The sequence below is a fragment of the Astyanax mexicanus genome, chromosome 3 (assembly GCF_023375975.1).
Source record: "Astyanax mexicanus isolate ESR-SI-001 chromosome 3, AstMex3_surface, whole genome shotgun sequence".
Lineage (NCBI taxonomy): Eukaryota > Metazoa > Chordata > Actinopteri > Characiformes > Acestrorhamphidae > Astyanax > Astyanax mexicanus.
The window spans coordinates 6,248,911-6,273,303 of NC_064410.1; the positions used below are offsets into that span (position 1 = coordinate 6,248,911).

Sequence of the window (24,393 nt, forward strand, 5' to 3'; positions counted from 1 at the left end):
GGACAACCATTCCACTAATTAGATTTTAACGAGGCGCGCACCGTAATTAGGAGGATATAACGATTGTGGTTCAACATTTTCCAACTCTCCGTTTCTCCAAACTTCCAAAAGCAAAGTTGTTCAGGCGTGAAATTTTTAATAATGAACTAATTATCTAATTAATTCATTAATTAATTACGAATGACTTAGGACTCATTAGGACTAATTCGTTTATTCATACAGAAGCATCATCTCTCAGAATTTCAATCACTGAGCGTGTGTGTGTTTGTATTTGTGTGTGTGTGTGTATTTGTGTGTGTATGTGTGTGTGTGTGTGTGAGATAGAAAGAGAGAGAGAAAGGAGAGAATGCCAACCTGTAGATGTCTCAGAGTGAAGACCACAGGAACGGTGAGAAACACCCGACTGGACTCTTTGTTGATGGAGGCGGTGATGACGTGTGTGTTGACGGCTAAGCCCCGCCCCCCGAGCGCAGGCTCCACCTCCATCTTGACAGTGGCATTTTCAGTGGAGAGGAAGGAGCCCAGATTCTTATAGAGCAGGAAGACCACCTTCACCTGACCTACAGACAGAGAGAGAGAGAGAAAACAAAGAGTGAGAAAGAGAGAGAGAGAGAGAGAAAGAGAGAGAGAGAGAGAGAGAGAGAGAGAGAGGGGGGAAAGTATGTGTGTGAGAGAGAATGGGGTAAAGTAAGAATGAGAGAAAGAAAGAGAGAAAGAGAGAGAGAGAGAGAGAGAGAGAGGGGGGAAAGTATGTGTGTGAGAGAGAATGGGGTAAAGTAAGAATGAGAGAAAGAAAGAGAGAAAGAGAGAGACAAGAGACAAGAAGAGAGGGGGAAGGAAAGAGGGGACAAGAAAGGAGAAAGGGAGAGACACTGCCCATTTACTGAAATGCCCCAAAATTCAGTAATCTTTTAAATCTTAATAAGAAATATAAATTAATTTTCAGATCCAATTACAAAAATCAAAAATGATCACATAAAGGACAATATGTTTCACTACTAATGAAACTTTAACCCAATCAGCTGTCGATAAAATAATGTGCATAGCTACTGTTTCATAGTACATAATGAATATTTATTATTATTATTATTATTATTATTATTATTATTATTATTATTATTATTATTATTATTATTATTATTATTTTGATGTTGGTATTATTATTTTTTAATTAGGTTTACAAATGTTATTTTTATTTGTTATTAAAACAGTAATATCAATAAAGCCGACCTGAATTAAATCGAGAAATGTAAAGAGAGGAGAATGTAAATGGAGAGAGAGAGAGAGAGAGAGAGAGAGAGAGAGAGAAATGAGTACAGATGAACAGAATAAGGGAGAGAAAGGTATGACATATAGTACATATGACTTGTAAAAGGTAGAAAGAAAGAAAAAAGGAAGAGGGAGAGGCACAAAGTTTGAGAGAGAGAGAGAGAAAGAGAGAGAGAGCGCAAGTAAGGAGATGTAAAAAAGAAAGAGAAAGAGTGGGAAACAGAAAAGAGAAAAAGGATATATAAAAGAGAAAAAAAGATAGATAAAAGAGAACGAGAATACATAAAAGAGAAAGAGGATAGATAAAACATGAAGTGAGAGAGAAAGAGAGAGATGTAAAATAATATGAGAAAATGAAGATACATCAAAGAGAAACAAAGGGTTGGTTAAAGAAAGAGTACGAAACAGAAAAAGTGAGAGGGAGAAAGTGGGAGAGAAAGTACGTGAGAAAATATAAAATAGAAAGAGAGAGAGAGAGTGGGAGAGAAAAAGAGTGGGAGAGAAAAAGAGAAAGAAAGATGTAATAGAATGAGTGAGATTATACAGTAGATATAGTGAGAAAGAGGATAGATAAAACATGGGGTGAGAGAGAAAGAGAAAGCTGTAAAAGAACGTGCGAGAGAAATTAAAGATACAGCTACGAGAAAGAAAGGGTTGGTAAAAGAGAGAGTGAGAGACAGAAAGAAAGAAAGCAAGAGTAAGAAACAGAAAGAGTCAGGAAAGAAAGCGAGAGAGGGGATGTGTTAAGAGTTGACAGGAGGGAGAGGGCGCGAGAGGGGGAAGGAGGTGAGCGTTTAGACTGATGGTAAAGACCATTTCATTTTGACTGCTGGGGGTGAGGAACAGAGGAACATCCATCCATTCATTCATCCATCCATCGCCCCAGCACTGCTCTCGCTCACTGCTCTCGTGCACTGCTCTCGCTCACTCTTATTATTCCGTATGAATATTTCATACGCGTTTGTTTCAATCATCCTAATCTCTCTCCTGCCGCCGCCGCTGCCGCCGAACCCGGCGCAAGACACAAAACACAAAACCGGGGTGAAGGAGGAGGGGTTGAGGCAGTGGGGTAGGGGGGGGTAAAGGCGTGGGAGAGATGAGAACGGGGGATAAGATGGCGGAGGGAGGGATGGACGGAGGAGAAAGAGCGCGAGAGCGAGAGAACTCGCAGAGCCGAGATTGCTCTGTCAGCCCGAAAACGATAGTAATCTACACGCCTCCTCGGCTATTCTATTAGCAGCGCCGTTAAGAAACCATCAGGAAAGAAATTGTCTCAGCGCTTTTTGTTAATCTGATTAGACTGTTATTATCAACCAATAAGTGCAGTAAATCAGACTGGGAATTGTGCTAAGCTGCTGTTCCGGCGCTCGGCGGCACGGCTCCCGCTGTCCATCACCACTTCAGAAGTTTGGAGATTTAAGACAATGAGAACAATGTCACTTTAGACACTTTATATTACGCCGCGTCTATTATATCCTGAGCTCTGCGCGTTTTAATCCAGTGAAAGCAGCATTAAAAAGCTACTTTATCTGAAAAAAAAAAAACTATTCATCTAGGCCCACTCATGCCAACCAAGAGTCTATCTGAGACTGCTTACGTCTACTTTAGGTGTTCAAGTTCAAAGACATCGACCAAAACTTCTTGTGTTGGGTGGGAACCAAGGAAAGGTATAAAAGTAAAGTTTGTGGAGGGCCAATGGCCAAAAGATCAACCCAAAATCTGAAAAATCTGAGAAAGTTTAAAATGACTTCAATTGGAGATAGTAGGAATCCAAGAGATGTTCATTTAATTTTTGTCTGCTCAACTCCATTACTTGGTTCAAAGACTTTAGACCAAAACTTCTTGTGTTGGTTGGGAACCAAGGTATGGTATCAAGGTAAAGTTTGTGGAGGGCCAATGGCAAAAAGACCAACCCAAAATCTGAAAAACTTGGAAAAGTTTAAAATTACTTCAACTGGAAACAGTAGGAACAGTACTAACAGTTGTGGAACTTTTTGTTAAGTCAATTTTACGCGTCGTTGTTTTTCAGTGTGTATACAGGCAAAGGGATCACGTAGAAAGAGAACCACTTGTACAGAAGTTTCAGTGAAGTTTCTCCAGCACTGAGGCTGGAGCAGTATTAGCATTAGCCGCTAACTCTAGCACAGCACTAGCTCTTTCCACATTCAGAGGCGAGTATATTGGACTGTAGTCTGCGTGTTTACCGTGTTAAAACAAGCTACGGGTACCAGAACACTCAGAGTTCCTCAGTGTAGCGCTGTCAGGTGACGTTTACTAGATTTTAGATCGGGCCCAAAAAATCCGACCCGACCCAGCCCGAGCCTGTGCACGTTCTGCCCGAGCCCGACCCAACCCGAACCATGAACTGTCATTATGAGTCCGAGCCCGACCCGATCCGCCCCATAAACTGGCTGTTTTGGGCTGTTTGAATGAGCGAAATATGATCAGAATTATGTTAATTAACACTGTAACATAGAAGCATAGAACTATTATTGAATTAAAATGATTTTTAGGAACAGCTACAGCGACACACAGTGCTGCAAGTCAAACGCGGAGGCGTTCACGTGCGCCCAGAGCTACGTGATTATAACATTCTTCATTTTTACTATAGTTTAATTTAATTTTGTTTTTATTTAGCAGTAAGTTTTAACTCATTTTTAGAGTGGGCTTGCTAGTTGTTATTAGTTTTCACACATCTCATCAGAGAGATCAATCTAAGAAACGAGAGAGAGAAAGCGAAAGAGAGAGAAAGAGAGAGATTTGCATGCTCTGGTGTATGAGCTGCTCACAGGTAAAGGTTCTCACACACTGTATCTCCTGTTTCTCTTTAATCTCCCTCGCGCTCATATTCTAATCCCATACATAATTCTGCAGTTTCTAAGTGTTTTCTGTTGTATTTTGCGGTTAGCGCGAGCATTTTAAACAAGAACTAACGCCGCAGACCACGCGCTAAGTGCCACGCGCTGCCGCTGTTGTGCCGTATCCGACTCCCTGCTGAATCCGACTCCGCTTCGCAAACAGAATCGGCACAACACCGCCCGCTGTACAACTCCGCTGTACAACAGCACTTATAAATAAATGAAACACGAAAATTAGGGTTTTCTATCAGAAATTTCAGTTTGTTTTAGTTTTATAAGCACATAATACATGTTTTTTTCCTTTTAATTACCGTTTTTATTAGATTCAGTTAACACAAATGTCTGAAAACAGATGCCTACATCTCAGACTATTTTCAGAGAATCTAAGCTCTAGCGTTTACCAGCACTAAGCACAGCTAACCGTGGCTAGCGCTGCTGCTAACTGCGGTAAAATATTGGAAATCTGAGTTTACTGTAAGCAAACGGAAGTGCTTTACTTCCCCGGGAGAGAAATCTGTGTGGATTGACATCCATGTCTTGGTGCCAGATGCTACAGGACACCTTTACACGTCTTTTAGAGTCCATTAATTTACAGTTTTGACTTGTTTTGGTGGCATGAGGTGGGTTCGTTTTGATGTTATGGCTGATCCCTGTTTCCAAACACAATTTTCCGCTCCTTCCCGCAACACTGGTTGATTAACGTTTTTCGTACATCGGTGAAGAGAGCCTCACTTAGCTGTTTTTTAATTTTGGGGTTTTGTTTACGCCCGTCGTGGTCCCTGGAGGTCCGCAGCGGCGTACGGCGCGGTGTTTACCCTGCTCTAACACACCTGCCTCGACTCATAAGCTCGTTACAAAGCCCTTCATGAGTTGAATCAGGTGTGTTGGAGCGGGGAAAGTAATAAACGTGTGCAGCGGTGCTGCGGCCCCTGCAGGAGCGCAGGAGCGCGGGGCGGGGGGGTTGCAGGTTTAATGTGCTCTTTAATGATTGCAGATTTGTGCAGTTGTGTCTCTTATTGGCTGCGACTCTCAGCCTGATGCTTTTTCTGAACATTCTTTGAAATGCGTCTGTCCTGCCGAGAGGGAGCACGGCTGGAGGAACGCAGGTTCTTCAGGGTTTAGAAGGCAGGAGCAGTAGGGAGTCACAGGTGGAGAGCAAAAAAAAAAAAAAAAAAAAAAGAAAGAAAGAAAGAAAGAAAGAATGAAAGAAAGAAAAGTACAGAAGTGGAGGATAAAATAAAAGATGTATAGATGCATTACACACAGAGAGATCTATTTTATATTTTTTACTTCTTGTAAGGTTGATGATTATGGCTCACAGCCAATGAAAACCCAAAAATCTGTGTCAAATCAGAGCATTTGAATATAATATAAGACCAATTGGTGCTTTTGGCAGAAGTCTATGGAGTTAAATCAGTGTCACCAGAACCTGAAACAAAAAAAAAAAACATGATTCTTGAAAATAAAGGGTGTGTAATCTGGTGTTCTTGAAAAAAATGACCTTCAAATATTTAGATATTTAAAATTTTATTGAAATTTCAGATAAGGACAGTTTTAAAATGATAGATAACACATTTCAGATAAAAAAAAAAAAATTCAGGTAAAAAAAAAATTTAAGTAATAAAAAAAAATCATGTAGCAAAAAAATAATTCAGGGATTAAAAATTCAGGTAGGAGCTGTGTTCTCCCATCAGCTGCCACTGTGCTTCTCCACAGGTGATAAAAAGATGCTGCTCCCACAGGCTTCAGAGTGTTGTGATAGGCCAGCTGTGAGCTCGATTAGAAATTTTACAACCTGAATTTTTTCGACTTGAATTTTTTCAAACTGATTTTTTTTACTTAAATTTTTTACAACCTGATTTTTTTTAACCTGGATTTTTAATCCCTGAATTATTTTTTGCTACATGATTTTTATTTTAATTATTTTTTTTTGTGTCTGAAATGTGTGTTATCTATCATTTTAAAGCTGTCCTTATCTGAAATTTCAATACCTGAATTTTAAAGATCTAAATATTTGAAGGTAATTTTTTTCAAGAACACCAGATTACACATGAGAATCATGTTTTTTTGTTTCAGGTTCTGGTGACACTGATTTAACTCCATAGAAGTCCTGCTGGAAAATGAAATCCTTATCTCCATAAAAGTCAGGTAAGATCAGTAGCAGAGGGAAGCATGAAGTGCTAAAAGCTGATTTTGCGGGAAAACACAAAAACTGCACTGACTTTATAAGACTTGATAATAAAACAGAGTGGATCAACACCAGCAGATGACATGTCTTGTCGTTCGTAATTTGACGACTCTTGGCCTCCCTTAAAGGGAAGCCTTGGGCTAGCTTAAAATAGACTCTTAAAAGGTTATCTAGTCATGCATCACTACAAAGCTTTAAATTCAAAAGAAAGAAGATAAAAACAGACGAGTGCCTTAAGTCAAAGAAAGGAGAAGACGGAGTTCTTCGAAGTTCTAAGATGTTCTTTTATTGTCTTGAAATCAGCCAGGTTCAGTCAGAAGGATCCAGTCTTCTGATGGTACAAGCTTCAGTCTTCTGATAATACAGAGGAATACACACACTTTTATACAGTATTTGGGTGAACAAAGGTGGGGGCTTTTGGTTCCACCTTTCCTTCTCCTGCCCAGCTTTTCCCGTGGGAGCTTGGGCCTCTTGAGACACCTGGTATGATAAGCATATTTCTTATCTGTCTCCCCCTCAGTTCACAGCAGCCTGGTACAGACTGGGCCTTACTGAGGAAGAGCAGACAGAGTTTTAACTGAACTCAATAAACTCGCTCATATATGGCCAAATGTACTAATATATGGGTATTATAACATATATTGATCCCTAATATCTTAATTAGGGCCCCACAGTCTCTCCAGACCACAAATCACGAATTGTGGAAACTTCACACTAGACCTCCACTCTTCCTCCATTCTCCAGATGCAGGTTCTACAAGGATATGCTGACATCTTTTATGGAGATGCGGATTTCATTTTCCAGCAGTATTTGGCACCCTGCCCACACTGCCAAAAGTACCTATTGGTCACAATTGTACAAATTTTCAGCTATATATTACTTTGCAATAAGGCCTGTTTTAGTGCAGTCTGAGAAACACAGAGACATGGAAACAGAAAGAAATAGAGAGAAAGAAAGAGAGAAATGGAGAGAGAGATAGAGAGAGATAGATAAAAAAGGGTAACTGACCGTTGCGGCTGTACTGTTTGACCGTAGAGGCTGAGAGCTGGATGCTGTCAGTCGGGTTATTCTGAGGGAAGGAGAGGTTCTGAAGATCCATCTCAGTATTCAGGATATGCACCTCCAAATCTACACACACACACACACACACACACACACACACACACACACACACACACACACACACACACACACACACACACACATTACAGTGGTCAGCATGTGCTATAGGTCAGTAAACTTACAGATATATTTGTTAGAAAAACAGGTACCACTTTAAAATAAGGCTACCTTTATTAAGGGTTTATAAATGGTTTATAATTAGTTTATTAATAGTTACTAATTAGGTTGTAAATTCCTTAAAAATATTTATTAATATTAATAATCAGTTATAACACATACGTAGAAAGGGCAACAATATAGATGGCTGTGGGTTCACTATTTAGCAAACAACAGGTCATTGTTGCCCTTTGTTGTATGTGTTATAACTGATTATTAATGATTTTAAAGGCATTTACAACCTAAATAGTAACCATTAATAAACTAATTGTAAACCATTTATAAACCCTTTATAAAGGTAGTCTTATTTTAAAGTGGTAGCGAAAAACACAAACAACTTTTTAAATCTTCAAGGCTACCAAAACTCTACAACAAATACCACAGTATAATATCACTCTCACTCTCACTTTTGCTCTCTCTCACATGCTCACGCTCTTACTCTCATTCTCACTCTTACTCACTCTCACTACCACTCTCTCACTACCACTCTCTCTCTCTCTCTCATTCTCTTCCACTCTCGCTCTCCCTCACTCTAGCACATTCTCTATAATTCGTACTCTCTTTCATTCTCACTCTCTCTTTTCATTCTATCTCTCTCTCTCTCTCGCTCTCTCATCATTCTCACTCTCTCTCTGTTTCAGTCTTGCTCTCTCACTACCACTTTCTCCTACACTCTCATTCTCTCTCACTCTCTCTCTTTCAATTTATCCTTTTCTCTCGCTCTCTCATTCTCACCCTCTCTCCGTCTTGCTCTCTCACTACCACTCTCTCACGCTCTCTTACTCTCTCTCTCATTCTCATTCTCTTCCACTCTCGCTCTCTCTCACTCTTGCACTTTCTCTATAATTCTTACTCTCTTTCATTCTCACTCTCTCTTTTCATTCTATCTCTCTCGCTCTCTCATTCTCACTCTGTCTTCTCATTCTATCTCTCTCACGCTCTCATTCTCACTGTCTTTTCATTCTATCTCTCTCTCACTCTCTCATTCTCACTCACTCTGTTTCAGTCTTGCTCTCTCACTACCACTTTCTCTTACACTCTCACTCTTTCTCTCTCTCTCTCTCTCTCTCTCTCTCTCTCTCTTTCAATTTATCTCTCTCGCTCTCTCATTCTCACTCACTCTCTCTCAGTCTTGCTCTCTTCCTACCACTTTCTCTTACACTCTCACTCTCTCTCTTTTAATTTATCCTTCTCTCTCACTCTTTCATTCTCACTCTCTCTCTTAGTCTTGCTCTCTCACTACCACTTTCTCTTACACTCTCACTCTATCTCTATCGCTATCTCTCTGTTTCTCACTTTTACTCACACTCTCCTGTTACGTATTGGGTGTTTTTTATCGGAGTTTGATTGGTGGGACAAAGAGGAAAATGAACTCATATCATATTCAGCACCTTTAATAGCTGATGAACCCAAACCCACACACACACACACACACACACACACACACACACACACATGCACTCCCTCAGACCCTGAGGCCTATCCTCACCGATGTTCAGGCCGTGGTCACTGAAGCGGTTGCCATACATGTTGTTGGCCAGCAGGAAGGCTCCTTTCTCCATGACGTCCAGCAGCATGGTGGCAGTGTGAGCCTGCTCCGAGCTGTTCATGTCCCTCCACGACTCCAGAGCCTCCGCACGCAGCAGATTATCCACCGTCTGGACCACCGCCTGCACACACACACACACACACAACACACACACAACACACACATATTGGCACATGGACACACAGAAGCACAGACATGATACAGAGATATGTGGACACACACATACACACAAGCACACAAAAAATGAGACATTTGAGAATTCATCACACATTTACAAACGCACAGATGTACACACACACACACACACACACTTACACACACCCACAGTCAGTCGCATTCATTACCATCAGTAATAAAAGCCTGTGGTAATTCAATTTGATTCATTTTCCACTGTTAATTATTTCTCATGTATGTGTTTATACACCTCCCTACAAACGCTCCAAATTAAGGTATTTAACACTATAAAATCCCCTATGATTGATTTCAAACTGTGTATAAAACAAATCAAATTATGCAATTCGCACATTTCAAATAATTAGCAGGAAACTACAAAGCTGCAAATTACATTTAGGAAATGTTGGACGAGTCCAGAACAATAAAAACGGAACTATAGAAGAGCTGCAAAACGACTGAGATGCTATAACTCATAATTAATCATCCAGAATTGATCCTATTTCATCAGTGTTGGCCCAACTGATGGAGATAACTTTACAAACAATGAAGAAAGAAACAGAAAAATAGTTCCTATCCATCTAATATCAAATCAGGGAGCTATCCCAATATACTACATAATATAGCAATTCATGGATGCTCTAAATGAAGGTATTTAACACTATAAATCCCCTTTAATTGATTTCAAACTGTGTATAAAACAAATCAAATGATGTGAGCAGAGGATACACCGCTCGCTCATGTTGTGAAGGTGCACGAGCAGGACACTTCCGGGAACAGTATAAGATAGCAATGAACGTCTGACATTACTGTAGTCTGAGCTTTTTTCAGTCAGTGGCGCTCCTGTGTTTTTTTTCCCATTGCCAAGATAGCAATACGCCAGATATTTACCTGAACACACCTGACTTTCAGTCCACCACGTCAATCAACGTATATGATATATTAGTAAGCATCTAAAATAGGCAGAGTACAGCTCTGGAAAAAAATGAAGAGACCGCTTCAGGTTTTTTTTATTTGAATCAGTTTCTCTGGTTTTGGTATTTATAAGTTTATGTTTGAGTAAAATGAACATTGGTGTTTTATTCTATAAACTACAAACAACATTTCTCCCAAATTTTAAATAAAAATATTGTTATTTAGAGCATTTATTTGCAGAAAATAAAGAGAAATGGCTGAAATAACAAAGAAGAGAGGCAGAGCTTTCAGACCTCAAATAAAGATGCAAAGAAAACAAGTTCATATTCATAAAGATATTATTTTTAAGAGTTTTAAGAGAGAAATCAATATTTGGTGGAATTACCTTGGTGGCTTTTAATCACAGTTTTTAATGCACTTTGGCATCATGTTCTCCTCCACCAGTCTTACACACTGCTTTTGGATAACTTTATGCCTTTAAGTTCAATTCAAGCAGTTCAGCTTTTTAACCAACTTATAATAAGTCTAGTTTAGTCTGTTGCCATTAGCAGCTTCTTTTCCATTGGCTTCTGTCACAATCTATTTGCATACTTGGTGTGTCCCAAGTATGGGAGTTTCTGACAGACACTCACCATCAGTGTGTAGTAATTCTCCCCAAGTTGCAATAACTTGATGTTTTAATTTATGCTAACTCAAGTTTTCATTCCTATTCCTTAAAAAAATTGAGAAAGGTTAAAGTCAACTCAACTTATTCGGTCTTACAGTATAACAAAAATAAAAAAAAAGTTAAATCAACTTCCCTTTTAATAACTTGATGTTCTAAGTTAAGCTAACTTTGGGTTGGACAATGAAACTGAAACACCTGGTTTCAGTCCACAATAATTTATTGTCCTGATGAACAGTTCTGGTGGAAACAGGAGAGTTGAGCTGCACATTTTATGTTTTTTGGATACATTCTGGGTTAGCACTCGACTATCCCTTTCAGACAGCTTTCTCTTACAGCGTCCACAGTTAATCCTGTTGGATGTGGTTGGTCCTTTTAGGTGGTATTGGTGCTGACATTACCCTGATGATACCGTGGCTCTTGATACATCACAAAGACTTGCTGTCTTGGTCACAGATGCTCCAGCAAGACGTGCACCAACAATTTGTCCTCTTTTGAACTCTGGTATGTCACCCATAATGCTGTGTGCATTGCTATATTTAGAGCAGAACTGTGCTCTTACCCTGCTAATTGAACCTTCACACTCTGCTCTTACTGGTGCAATGTGCAATTAATGAAGATTATTTAAAATAGTGACAATTATACAGCACTAATACATAATACTAATACTAATGTCAAAAGGCTAGAACAGAACAGAACCCACCTCTGAAGAGTTAACGCGCAAACTTAAGTCCGCATAGCGTGAAACTAAACGCAGTAAACTAACTTCAGCACCTCGAGAGCCTTCTCAAAGCACAGCACTCATCATCTCTCATTGCGAGCGCTGCCCTAGCGAAGAACTCCATTATAAATGTCATTACAGGCAGCAGAAACACCACACAAAGACAGCCTGGGGCTACAGATACAGTTTACAGGAAAAAAAAAGAAAGGAAAGAAAGAAAAAAAAAAAAGCCCAATGCTATCGTCCATCAGACGCACAACACACAAATACACACACACACACAAATACACACATACACAATCTGTAGCGCGTGTGTGTATGCGAGCGAGAGAGAGAGAGAGAGAGAGAGAGAAAGAGAGAGAGAGAGAGAGAGAGGGCGTTTGGAAAGAGAATGGAAATGCGCTCTGAAAAGCTGAAAGCACACACACCCCCCAGCAGAGCATGAGCTGTGAGTCATATCTCCAATCAGTGTTTTGGCTGTGAGAAAGAAATTATTAGATAGAGAGAGAGAAAGAGAGAGAGAGAGAGAGAAGGAGAGAAAAAAGCAAATGATAGAGGAGTTGAAGAGGTATGGGGGAGTACTGTACCTGAATGTATGCACGGCAGGTTCTTTCTCTCTTCTGTAACTGCAGGGTAGAGCAGAAAAAAAAACAGAAAAAGAGAAAAAGAGAAAGAACACACATACACGCTTATTATTATTATGATTATTATTATATTTTTTATGTGTTTATGCGTTTATGTGGGTATTATTACAGTGAAAGAGTGCTGCATGTGGACTGGCGAGCCTGGATTGGAGAGCTGTGAGTGGGTGAAGGTGTTTTCATGTGTTTTTTTTTTTTTTTTTTTTTTAGAGTGTGTAGTACATCACCAAGCCAAAACATTACATTACATTACATTTAGTAGACCCTTTTATCCAAAGCGACTTAGAAAAAATGATGAGGTTGGACAATGAAACTGAAACACCTGGTTTTAGACCACAATAATTTATTGTGGTGACGGACAGTTCTGGTGGAAACAGGAGAGGTGAGGTGCACATTGAATTCTGCCGTGATTTGATCAGCCGTGGTTTTATGTTTTTTTGGATACAATCCGAGTTAGCTCCCGAACATCCCTTTCAGACAGCTTCCTCTTACAGCGTCCACAGTTAATCCTGTTGGATGTGGTTGGTCCTTCTTGGTGGTATCTCGCTGACATTACCCTGGATACCGTGGCTCTTGATGCATCACAAAGACTTGCTGTCTTGGTCACAGATGCTCAAGCAAGACGTGCACCAACAATTTGTCCTCTTTTGAACTCTGATATGTCCCCATAATGTTGTGTTCATTGCAATATTTTGAGCAGAACTGTGCTCTTACCCTGCTAATTGAACCTTCACACTCTTCATGCTCTTACTGGTGCAATAATGTGCAATTAATGAAGATTGGACACCAGGCTGCTCCAATTTAGGCCATGATGAAACCTCCCACACTAAAATGATGACAGGTGTTTCAGTTTCATTGTCCAACCCCTGTAGAAGTTCAAGACGAAAACGTTTTCTGACAGTTAATAACAGAAGCTTGTAAATACACAAGTGTGTAACGAATGGTCCAGCCTCTATACAGCTAAAGCACTGCAACTATGATCAGGAGATCCCCGGTTCGAATCCTGTTTATGCAGCTTGCCATCGGCAACCAGAGCTCTGAGAGAGCACAACTGGCTTGACTTGTTCTCTCTCTGGGTGATGGTAGATGGCGCTCTTTTTCTCTCAACACTCAACACAAAGGGTGATGTCGATCAGCACAAGGTGGCATCTGTGAGCTGATGTATCGAAACCGAGACGCTGCGCTTTCACTATTGATTAGGGGATTTCTAATGAGTGTGTTGGGTAATTAGCCGTGTAAATAGTGGAGAAAATGGGAAGAAATTTGAACTAAGAGGGTTAAACCAGACATGCTTTCTGCTTTCTAAAAACACTACAGCCTCGCTGCAGGACGTAAGTAGGCATGTTTACAGCAGATGCTGTGATTATTACATATATTTCTCTCTAGCTGGAGTGCCTCTTTATCCCCTCGCGCTCCCTGGACGCTCTTCAGATCGAGCCCTGTGCTCGCTGGCGATGCTGCCGGTGGTGCAGCCAGCCGGCGAAATTCCCAGCGACCAAGTGGATCAATAAAGTTTCATTTAAATGAACTATAAAACAATACACCAGGCTTGTTTTGCCCCAGAACCAGGCACATAATTCACAATTCCAACTATTCCGACTTTCCAAAATCAATATTGTTCCAGTCCCAGAGTGAAGAGTGTTTATTAGATGGTGGGTGCAAACCCTGGTGAAGAAAATATATACTTAATTGTACTTAAAACGTATTAAGGAACGTCTAAATAGATTTATGTACATTTAATTACATCAATATTATGCTTTGATTAAATGTTTGAAAGTAAACTTTGATCATACTTTTTAAAAAAAGAACACTTTTAGTTTAGTCCAATTCAATATACTTCTAAAATACTTATTTGCAAATATATTTTGTACATTGGACAATGTATCATGTTTCCAGTAACTTTTTAGAAAGTAAATTAAATTTCTGCTACTAACTAAAAAAAATGTAAATTACATTAGTAAGACACTGAAATTGTAGTACAGTACTGTATATTAAATATATATATATATATATATATATATATATATATATATATATATATATTATACCAAACTCAGTACACTAGAAGTGTGCTACTTACAAAAGACAGGAACAAGAACAAGCATATTTTAACTCTAATGTAAAGATAGATCACATATATTTATATTTCACATAAATTCTTAGTACATTTCTAATATACCTGGTGTATAATAAATAGTGATACAGTTGCAATACTAATTAATTAAATGTATTATATGTATTTTACTGTAAGCATATTTAAAATATAGGGTTACATACATGAAGTAGTTTAAGTATGTTTAAATATTACTATATTAAGTATATTTAAAATAGCTCCATTTTAGTACAGTTTAGTAAGACTTTTTTCATACAATTAAAGTATAATAAGTAAAAAAATGATGGGTAAAATTGACTTTGAAAAAGTTGCGCAACTTTCTGCATTTGCTTTTTTTAAGTAAATTTAATTTAATTTTAAATTGAAGTAACTTCAACTCGGTTTCAAGACTTAAATGTTACATAGAGTAAATAAGTGAACTGAACTTCAACTTCAACGTCAATCCTTTCTTTTAGTAAACTTTACTTAATACAGTAACATTACAATATTACCTAATTACAATTACTTCATTTATACAAAATTATTATATATAATTTGTGGTAAAACACACGTTCAAATATTTACATAATCTCAAATATTTATTTCGTAAACAGACCAAGTCTCACTGTCTCAACACATGGATGGCATGTAACACATGTTTAGTTCAGAAAACTATAAAGAATGTATTACATGCCATACATGTGTTGAGACAGTGTAATATGTGTGTTTTAACTAAAAACATTTAAATTTCAGGAATGATAAAATATTATGTATCATAAATTATTTGAGTAATATTATATAAATGAAGTAATTGTAATTAGGTAATATTGTATGCAGAAATGAAGTAAAGTTTACTAAAAGAAAGGATTGATTCAGTAAAAAATAAATTGAGTAAAGTTTACTAAAAGAAAGGATTGATTCAGTAAAAATAAATGAAGTAAAGTTTACTAAAAGAAAGGATTGATTCAGTAAAAAATAAATTGAGTAAAGTTTACTAAAAGAAAGGATTGATTCAGTAAAAAATAAATTGAGTAAAGTTTAATAAAAGAAAGGATTGATTCAGTAAAAATAAATGAAGTAAAGTTTACTAAAAGAAAGGATTGATTCAGTAAAAAATAAAGTGAGTAAAGTTTACTGAAAGAAAGGATTGATTCAGTAAAAAATAAATTGAGTAAAGTTTACTAAAAGAAAGGATTGATTCAGTAAAAATAAATGAAGTAAAGTTTACTAAAAGAAAGGATTGATTCAGTAAAAAATAAATTGAGTAAAGTTTACTAAAAGAAAGGATTGATTCAGTAAAAAATAAATTGAGTAAAGTTTAATAAAAGAAAGGATTGATTCAGTAAAAATAAATGAAGTAAAGTTTACTAAAAGAAAGGATTGATTCAGTAAAAAATAAAGTGAGTAAAGTTTACTGAAAGAAAGGATTGATTCAGTAAAAAATAAATTGAGTAATGTTTACTAAAAGAAAGGATTGATTCAGTAAAAATAAATGAAGTAAAGTTTACTAAAAGAAAGGATTGATTCAGTAAAAATAAATGAAGTAAAGTTTACTAAAAGAAAGGATTGATTCTGTAAAAATAAATGAAGTAAAGTTTAGTAAAAGAAAGGATTGATTCAGTAAAAATAAATGAAGTAAAGTTTACTAAAAGAAAGGATTGATTCAGTAAAAAATAAATTGAGTAAAGTTTACTAAAAGAAAGGATTGATTCAGTAAAAAATAAATTGAGTAATGTTTACTAAAAGAAAGGATTGATTCAGTAAAAATAAATGAAGTAAAGTTTACTAAAAGAAAGGATTGATTCAGTAAAAATAAATGAAGTAAAGTTTACTAAAAGAAAGGATTGATTCAGTAAAAATAAATGAAGTAAAGTTTACTAAAAGAAAGGATTGATTCAGTAAAAATAAATGAAGTAAAGTTTACTAAAAGAAAGGATTGATTCAGTAAAAAATAAATAGAGTAAAGTTTACTAAAAGAAAGGATTGATTCAGTAAAAAATAAATAGAGTAAAGTTTACTAAAAGAAAGGATTGACTGAAGAGTTCAGTTCACTTATTTACTCTGTGTAAATCTAGAAACCAAGTTGAAGTTACTTAAATTGATCTGAAATTAAATTTACTTAAAAAAAGCAAATGCAGAAAGTTGCAAAACTTTTTTACGTAAATTTTACGCAGATTTTTTTTCAGTGTAGGGAAAGCTAATGATGTGTGTGTGTGTGTGTGTGTGTGTGTGTGTGTGTTTAGAACCTTGTTATAGTTCCTGGCTGCGGACTCTTTGTTCCCGGGTCTGAGGGCCTGAAGCTGAGCGTCCAGGATGTCCAGCAGCTGTTCGATCAGTCGCACGGAGGAGCTGACATCACCGGCGTGAATCCGACCCCGCGTGTGGTTCACCAGCTCGCCCGCGATGTTCGCCGCGTTCTCCCCGCTCTTTATCTGCACACACACACACACACACACACATATGCTCGTCTGTAAGCCCCGAACCCCTGCTGTGCTCCGCGGGTGTCTGGGCTTTTGGTACAGGGTTTTTTTTTTTAGGTCATGTCTGGTTGAGCTTCAGAACTACAGAAACGGCTCTTTAGATGACTCACTAATCCACTTTCCATTACCACGGTGTGTGTGTATGTGTGTGTGTGTGTGTGTGTATATGTGTGTGTGGCGCATGTGTGTGTGTGTGTGCTTTCTAGTGCTGCTCACATTATTCAACAATTACTGTAGCCTCGACATGACCCGTCACTGACAGGACAAATTTTCTTTTTTTTTTATAAATAAATAAATAAATAAATAATTATTTATTTTTTGTGTGCTTATTTATAGGCACTACACACTATGACTCCTCCCACCCTGTAAAAAAAAAAAAGGTGAGAGTCCTTTCAAATTCAAATTTTAAAGAGTAAAATGATAATGACAGTACATCATTGGAGATGGACTCCGGTGTACTGGAGGGAAATAGTTTTTATCCAAGTAAAAAATAGAAAAACAACAGCAAACAGCAATTATTCACTGAATAATGAATTTTAAAAAGGGCTGTAGTTAGGGGTTGGACAATGAAACTGAAACACCTGGTTTTAGAGCACAATAATTTATTGTGGTGACGGACAGTTCTGGTGGAAACAGGAGAGTTGAGGTGCACATTGAATTCTGCGGTCATTTGGGCAGCCGGAGTTTTAAGTTTTTTGGATACAATCCGGGTTAGCACCCGAACATCCCTTTCAGACAGCTTCCTCTTACAGCGTCCACAGTTAATCCTGTTGGATGTGGTTGGTCCTTCTTGGTGGTATGCTGGCTGACATTACCCTGGATACCGTGGCTCTTGATGCATCACAAAGACTTGCTGTCTTGGTCACAGATGCTCCAGCAAGACGTGCACCAACAATTTGTCCTCTTTTGAACTCTGGCATGTCACCCATAATGTTATGTGCATTGCAATGTTTAGAGCAGAACTGTGCTCTTACCCTGCTAATTGAACCTTCACAGTCTCTCATGCTCTTACTGGTGCAATAATGTGCAATTAATGAAGATTGGCCACCAGGCTGCTCCAATTTAGCCATGATGAAACCTCCCACACTAAAATGATGACAGGTGTTTCAGTTTCATTGTCCAACCCCTGTAGTATTCTTATTTGTGAAACTTTTTTTGAATTGCAGCTGTACCTTTTGTGCCACCTGGTTGACCCACGGAGAAGTGCAGTTACTGAGATCGGGGCCACGAGGGTTCCACTGCATGGGAGACAACATACACTGGAAAGAGGCGATGCCTACAAACAGAGAGAGAGAGAGACATATATTGTGACAGTGAGTGAGTGCATCTTTATTTCATCTTTATTAGGAAAAATGCTCTCTATTAACACCCAAAACAAACCTACTAGTACTTATAGAAACATAGTAACGACCCAGTGCAGCTATAGTTGCTTTACTTTAGTGTCTCTTAGGTTCGTGTTGCCTCAGTCTTCCTCTCACCATCAGCAAAACTCTCTCAAATAAAGGCTGAGGCAGAGTTTTTATGCAGTCTTTATGCCGGTTCAACGTGGGCCAGCTGGGACAGACCGTGGCTTCCCGTCATGGTGTGTTCTGCCTCTGCACTTGTGTGCAATGTCTACTTATATACAGTACACACTGAAGAACCTACTAGAACCTACTTTAGGTTCAAGCTGGAACTCTTCAGGGTCCAAAATTAGAAAGTTTATTGTCTTTAAAACGATTCAATCATTTGTTACAATATTATTTTAGTATTTTATTAGTGCCAAACTAGTGGTCTATAAAATATCTCGCCAACAATATCGTTTATCGCAATCATTTCTGGAGCAAAATATCAAAAACATATTTTAAAAATGTGTTTGTGAGACCACAACTACACATTTTAAAATTAATAATAAAAAAAAAAACAATGGAATGAGATCTTTAAGATGATTGGCTTAAACTCTTTTTGGATAGTTTGGTTGGAGAAATGCTGCCAAGAAACTTGGAACCAGCTGCTATGAAATATTTTTTTAAATGTAGAAATGAGGACACACACACACACACACACACACCAACACACACACACACACACACACATTGAAGTCCCAAAGCCTGAGAAACATCGCGTTAGTTGGGCGAAGAACCTCCGGGGAGCCACCTTCTGCCTTGCCTTCTTTCTCAGCTAAAGTTTGACTATTTACTCAGCTCAGTTCAGAGAGAGGACAACACACTGTGATCAAACACACACACACACACACATAGAGACACACACACACACACACACACACACATATATAGAGACACACACACAAAGAGACACAAACAGCTCCAAAACACAGGAACTAGACATCGAGCGAGGGAGAATCCACAGAGGAGGATCAGAGGACTGGAGATTTTTCTTGTGGTTCTCTCTCTCTCTCTTTCTCTCTCTCTCTCTCTATCTCTCTCATTCTCTTCCTCTCTCTATCTCTCTCTCTCTCTCTCTCCTCCGTCCACACTAGATTGCTTTTGAAAGCTACGCCAGGATGCACCAATTAAGCCAGCTGCTAATTTAGCGTGGCTGTCATTCCAGCAGACGGGAAAAAAAAAGCTCGGAGAATAAAAGGCTTCACTTCGCTCGTATTCTTTCCTTCCATCTTTCGAAGCGGGTGGAGGCGGGTGGTGGTGGTGGGAGGTGGTGTTGTGTGCAGCTAAAGGAAGGGGAGTGTTTCTTCCTGGACTAGAGAGAAGCGTTTGATGCCTGGTTTGTTCGGGGAGGGCGGGGCGGGGGGGCGCTCTCGTCTGTGTGGTGTCTTCCTTTTTGTTCTGTTTTCCCGCGTCTCTGGCGGGCGGTCCCACACAGGGCTTGGACATCACTCTTTAATTTCGAGGAGGATTTTATTTTTTTCCCCTTTCATCCTCAAGAAGTCCTGCTGGAGAGCCTGGTACAGACTATAGAGACTGAGAGAGAGAGAGAGAGAGAGAGAGAGAGAGAGAGAGAGACTGGGAACACACACACAGACTCACACACACTAACACACACTCACACAGGAAAGGGAGGGTCTGGAAAACATGGCTTAGTTTTACTGTGCTAGATTTCAGAAACGAAGAAGTAAAAACGTTAAATCAATTCCTCATATTAAGGACAGTCAGCCAATCAAGCCCCTCCCCCCCAAGGAATCAATAATGTGGTCAGTATGTAAATGAGTCAATAAACAAATATATCAAGCAAACAAACAAGCAACCAATCAGTCAGGAACTCAAGTAATCAGTACTCAAGAGTCATCAGTCAAAAACCTCCTCAATTAATCAATCAATATATATATTAACCAGCTGGTCAGTCAATCAGTGGATCAACCCAGTAGTCAATATGGGAGTCGATTGTCAATCAACCAATCAACCAATCAACCAATCAATTTACTAACCAGTCACTTAACCCCATCAATTCATTTATCCATTTATCTGCCTCCAATCAAATAATCAAGAAGTCAATTACTCAATCAATCAATCCATTCATCCATCTATTCATCCATTTATCCACCCGTTGATCAATTAATTGGTTAATAAATCCACCCCTACATCCATCTATCCACTCTTCCATCAATTAGATGATCGTGTAGTCGAACAAGTATTCATTTAGTCAATAAATCCATCCATGTATATCATGTACAACATCCATATCTGCCCCCTCATCCATCCATCCATTCATCCATTAATTGATCAATCAAGTAGTCAATTAGTCCACCCAGCCACTCAATGAATGAATGAATGAATGAATGAATCAATGAATGAATCAATGAATTAATTAATCCATTTATCCATCTGTTGATAAATTCATTTGTAAATAAATCCATCCATCTATCCATCCATGCATCCATTAAATAATCAATTAAGTAGTCCATCAATCAATCAATCGATTGATCAAGCAATCAATTCATCCATTTATCCATCAGTTGATCAATCAGTTGGTCAATAAATTCACCCATTCATTCACCTGTCCATAAATCACATGATCAAGTGGTCAATCAAATATTCAATTAGTCAATGAATTCATTTATCCACCATCCATCTAGGTAAACATCTACCCACTCATCCATTCGCTCATCTATTCATTAATCAATCAAGTAGTCAACCAATCAATTAATCAATCAATCAATCCATCCATTTGTGCATCAGTTGATCAATAAATTGGTCAATAAATCCACCCATTCATCCATCCATCCACTCTTTAATTATTATTCAATTAGTTAATAAATTCATCTATCCACCATCCATCCATTCATCCATTAATTGATCAAACAAGTAGTCAATTGGTCCATCCACCCACTCATTCATCAGTGAATCAATCAATAAATCAAACAAACAAACAAACAAACAAACAAATCCATCCCCATCCTTCAATCAACCTGTTTATTTATATACACAATCAATCAATCAATCAATCAATCAATCAATCAATCAATCAATCAATCAGTATAAAGGTCCCTCTAGCCTATTCTTCTCCTTGTCCACTCACCGAGTGACCCTTTAGGGCAGGGTCTGTCCACGGTCTCTCCGCTCTGGGTGGTGGGCCACTGGACGCCTCTGGCCACGGTTGCCTCACACAGCAGGGCCTCGGGGCCGGGAGGGGGCCGCGGGGGTCGGCGGGTCACCGGCACCGTGGCGGTGATGGGCCGCAGGTCAGGGGCTTTATTAATTGCTCCGATGGGGTGAGAGGTGGGGGGCAGAGGGCGAGCGGTGGAGGGGCTGGAGCTGGAGGAGAAGGAGCGGGCTGGAGTGGTGCTGGACACCTGAGTGGTGGCCAGAGAACCTGAGAGAGAGAGAGAAAACAAGAGAGAGAGAGAGAGAGAGAGAAAGAGAGATCACTTTAAAGTCTCAGTGGAGTGGGCGGTCGAGGACACGGTTAGAGAGAGAGAATAAAGGAAGAGCTGCTGAGCGTTTGATCTTTCAGACGACTGCAAAACTCCTCAAAAATCAGAAGGCTTTTCAACACCTGACCCCATTTTTTTCAGCCCTGATTCATATTCAAGGGGGCAGTGTGGAAAAGAGAGAGAGAGAGGGGTTGGGAGAAAGAGAGAGAGAGCGAAAGAGAGCAAAAGAGAGAGAGAGAGAGAGCACAGCTGACCAAAGTCCTATCAGAGTCAACCAAATGATCAAACACATCAAATCAGCCTATCCAGAACTCTGGCACAACCACACCAGAACCCAGTCCAAATTAGAGCGCTATCAGGTCTAAACAGACAGTGTGAGTTAACACAGTATCTACACTGTCAGAGATCCACAGCAGAGACGAATCCTGGCCCGGGATTGGCTGGGTGACCACAGCTTGGCCGTAGCAACGGGCGGGTATAAACAGTCCTGGCTGTCCAGAGAAAAGTGTGTGTGTGGGTAGAGTGAGATTGGTGAGGTCAAGACACAACTAAACTTCGTACTTCGCTGGCCATTGGCCAACATTCAACCTGGTCTGAAACAAGACTTAACCCTTGTGTGGTGTTCATATTTGTGTTACTCGTTTACTTTGTTACTTGTATTTAATTCAGCAAAATTAAGCAATTCTACATTAAAATGCTTTACACATGCTTGCTTCACCTAAATTGCAAGCAATATAAACACAGCTTACATGGTTAATATTTGCCCTTTACCTTTCTTATGTTACATTTCTTTAAAAAAGTGCTACTCCTTTTTTTTATTAGTTTTTTAATAAAATGTAAAAGAAAATGAATTAAACTCACGATATGAGTAGAAAATGTGTTTAGTTTCAAATTTACAAATGAAGCAATGTTTATTAACCCTTGGCCAAACATACTGTATGTAATATAAATGTGTGTGTGTGTGTGGGGGGGGGGGGGGTGTACAGTGTGTGTTTATCGAAAATGTGTTTTGATATATGTTTTTCACAAAAAATGAGCCAGTGCCAATGAGTTTGAGTTAGAAAAAATATTTTTTTTGCATCATTTGATGAAAAATGAAAACGGGTCCCACAGACCCGAACACCACGCAAGGGTTAAAAACCTTCAGCCAGACGTGGATATTCTCGTGGACATCTCCTTTTACTGCCAAAGTTCAGTGAGTAAGGCCAGTGAGTAAAACCCACCAAGTCCAAACCAAAAAATTCATGTGTTTGTTCCATTCTAAACAACTTAGTTTCACTAAATTGAGAGGTAGAGAGATAAACGAATAGATATAAACATAGAACGAAAGAGAAAATGTGAGACGAAACACTGAGGGTTAGAGAAGTTAGAGAAAGAGAACAAGTGAATCTGAGACAGTGAAGTAGAGAGAGGTACAGAAAATGAGAGAATGGTAGTGAAAGAAAGGTTGAGAAAGATAAAGTAGATAAAGTAGAGTAGAAAGAGAGAGGTAAGGATAAAGAGGTAGATGTAGAGAGGTAGAGAGAGGTAATTAGAGAAGTTAGAGAAAGATATATAAAGAGATAGGTAGAGAGAGAGAGAAGCAGAATGATAGATAGATAGATAGATAGATAGATAGATAGATAGATAGATAGATAGATAGATAGATAGATAGATAGATAGATAGATAGATAGATAGATATATAGATAGATAGAAGAGCTAGAGAGATATACAGTTGCAAGAAAAAGTATGTAAACCCTTTGGGATTATACTTGAATTTCTGCATAAATTGGTCATTAAATGTGTTCTGATCTTCATCTACGTCACAACAATAGACAAACACAGTCTGATTAAACTAATACCACACAAAATATATATGTTATCATGGTTTTATTGAACACAACATGTTAACATTCACAGTGAGGGGCGAAAAAAAAGCATGTGAACCTTTGGATTTAATTTAATAACTGGTTGACGCTCTTTTGGCATCAAAAACCTCAACCATATAGATATCTGGTGTGAATTGATCGCTCTCTTGAGGTCATGATGCCACAGCATCTCAATTGGGTTAGGGTGAGGTCAGGACTCTCCAGATTCAGGCGTATTTTCTTCTGTTGGAGCCATTCAGTTGTTGACTGAATTCTACGTTTTGGGTCGTTGTCCTGTTGCATCATCCATCCTCTGTTGAGCTTCAGTTGGCAAAGAGATGGTCTTAAGCTTTCCTGCAAAATGTCTTGGTAAGCAGCCCTAAACCACTACGCCTAGAGAGAGTAGCGACAGTGCTGAACTTTCTCCGTTTGTAGACCGTCTGTCTTACCGTGGACACATAAACATGAACCTCAAGGCTTTTAGAGATACTTTCGTAACCTTTTCCTTTCCAGCTTCGTGCAAGTCAACAGTTCTTGAACGCAGAACGTCTTCTGAGAGCTCTTTTCTTTAGTTTTGAGGCATGATTCACATCAAGCAATCAAGCTTCTTAAGATCAGCAAACTCAAAACTGGTGTGTGTGTTTTTTGTTTTTTATAGGGCAGGACAGCTTTAACCAACACATCCAATCAAATTCATCACATCCTGCCTCCAATTAGCTCTTAGAAAAGCCATTAGCTTTGGGGTTCACATACTTTTTCCACCCTCACTGTGAATGTGAACATGTTGTGTTCAATAAAACCATGCAAACATATATATATATTTTTTTTGTGTGGTATTAGTTGTTTAAACAGATTGTGTTTGTCTATTATTGTGACTTAGATAAAAGATCA

At 38.7% G+C, this 24,393-nt stretch overlaps 1 protein-coding gene and 1 long non-coding RNA gene across 2 annotated transcripts in view; both read right to left on the reverse strand.

The window, feature by feature from the left end:
- The window catches only part of LOC125799309 (uncharacterized), a 637,314-nt gene that overhangs the window by 120,913 nt on the left and 492,008 nt on the right, over positions 1–24,393 (reverse strand). The gene's annotated exons all lie outside the window — the stretch shown is intronic.
- The window catches only part of adgrl1a (adhesion G protein-coupled receptor L1a), a 313,378-nt gene that overhangs the window by 34,070 nt on the left and 254,915 nt on the right, over positions 1–24,393 (reverse strand). Inside the window, exons 8-14 of the mRNA XM_049475750.1 lie at positions 21,300–21,593; positions 17,999–18,102; positions 16,593–16,778; positions 12,201–12,239; positions 9,083–9,263; positions 7,324–7,443; positions 355–560 (exon numbers count right to left, since the gene is read on the reverse strand). Of these exons, the coding sequence (XP_049331707.1) occupies positions 355–560; positions 7,324–7,443; positions 9,083–9,263; positions 12,201–12,239; positions 16,593–16,778; positions 17,999–18,102; positions 21,300–21,593 (1,130 nt within the window). The remainder of the gene's footprint in view (positions 1–354; positions 561–7,323; positions 7,444–9,082; positions 9,264–12,200; positions 12,240–16,592; positions 16,779–17,998; positions 18,103–21,299; positions 21,594–24,393) is intronic.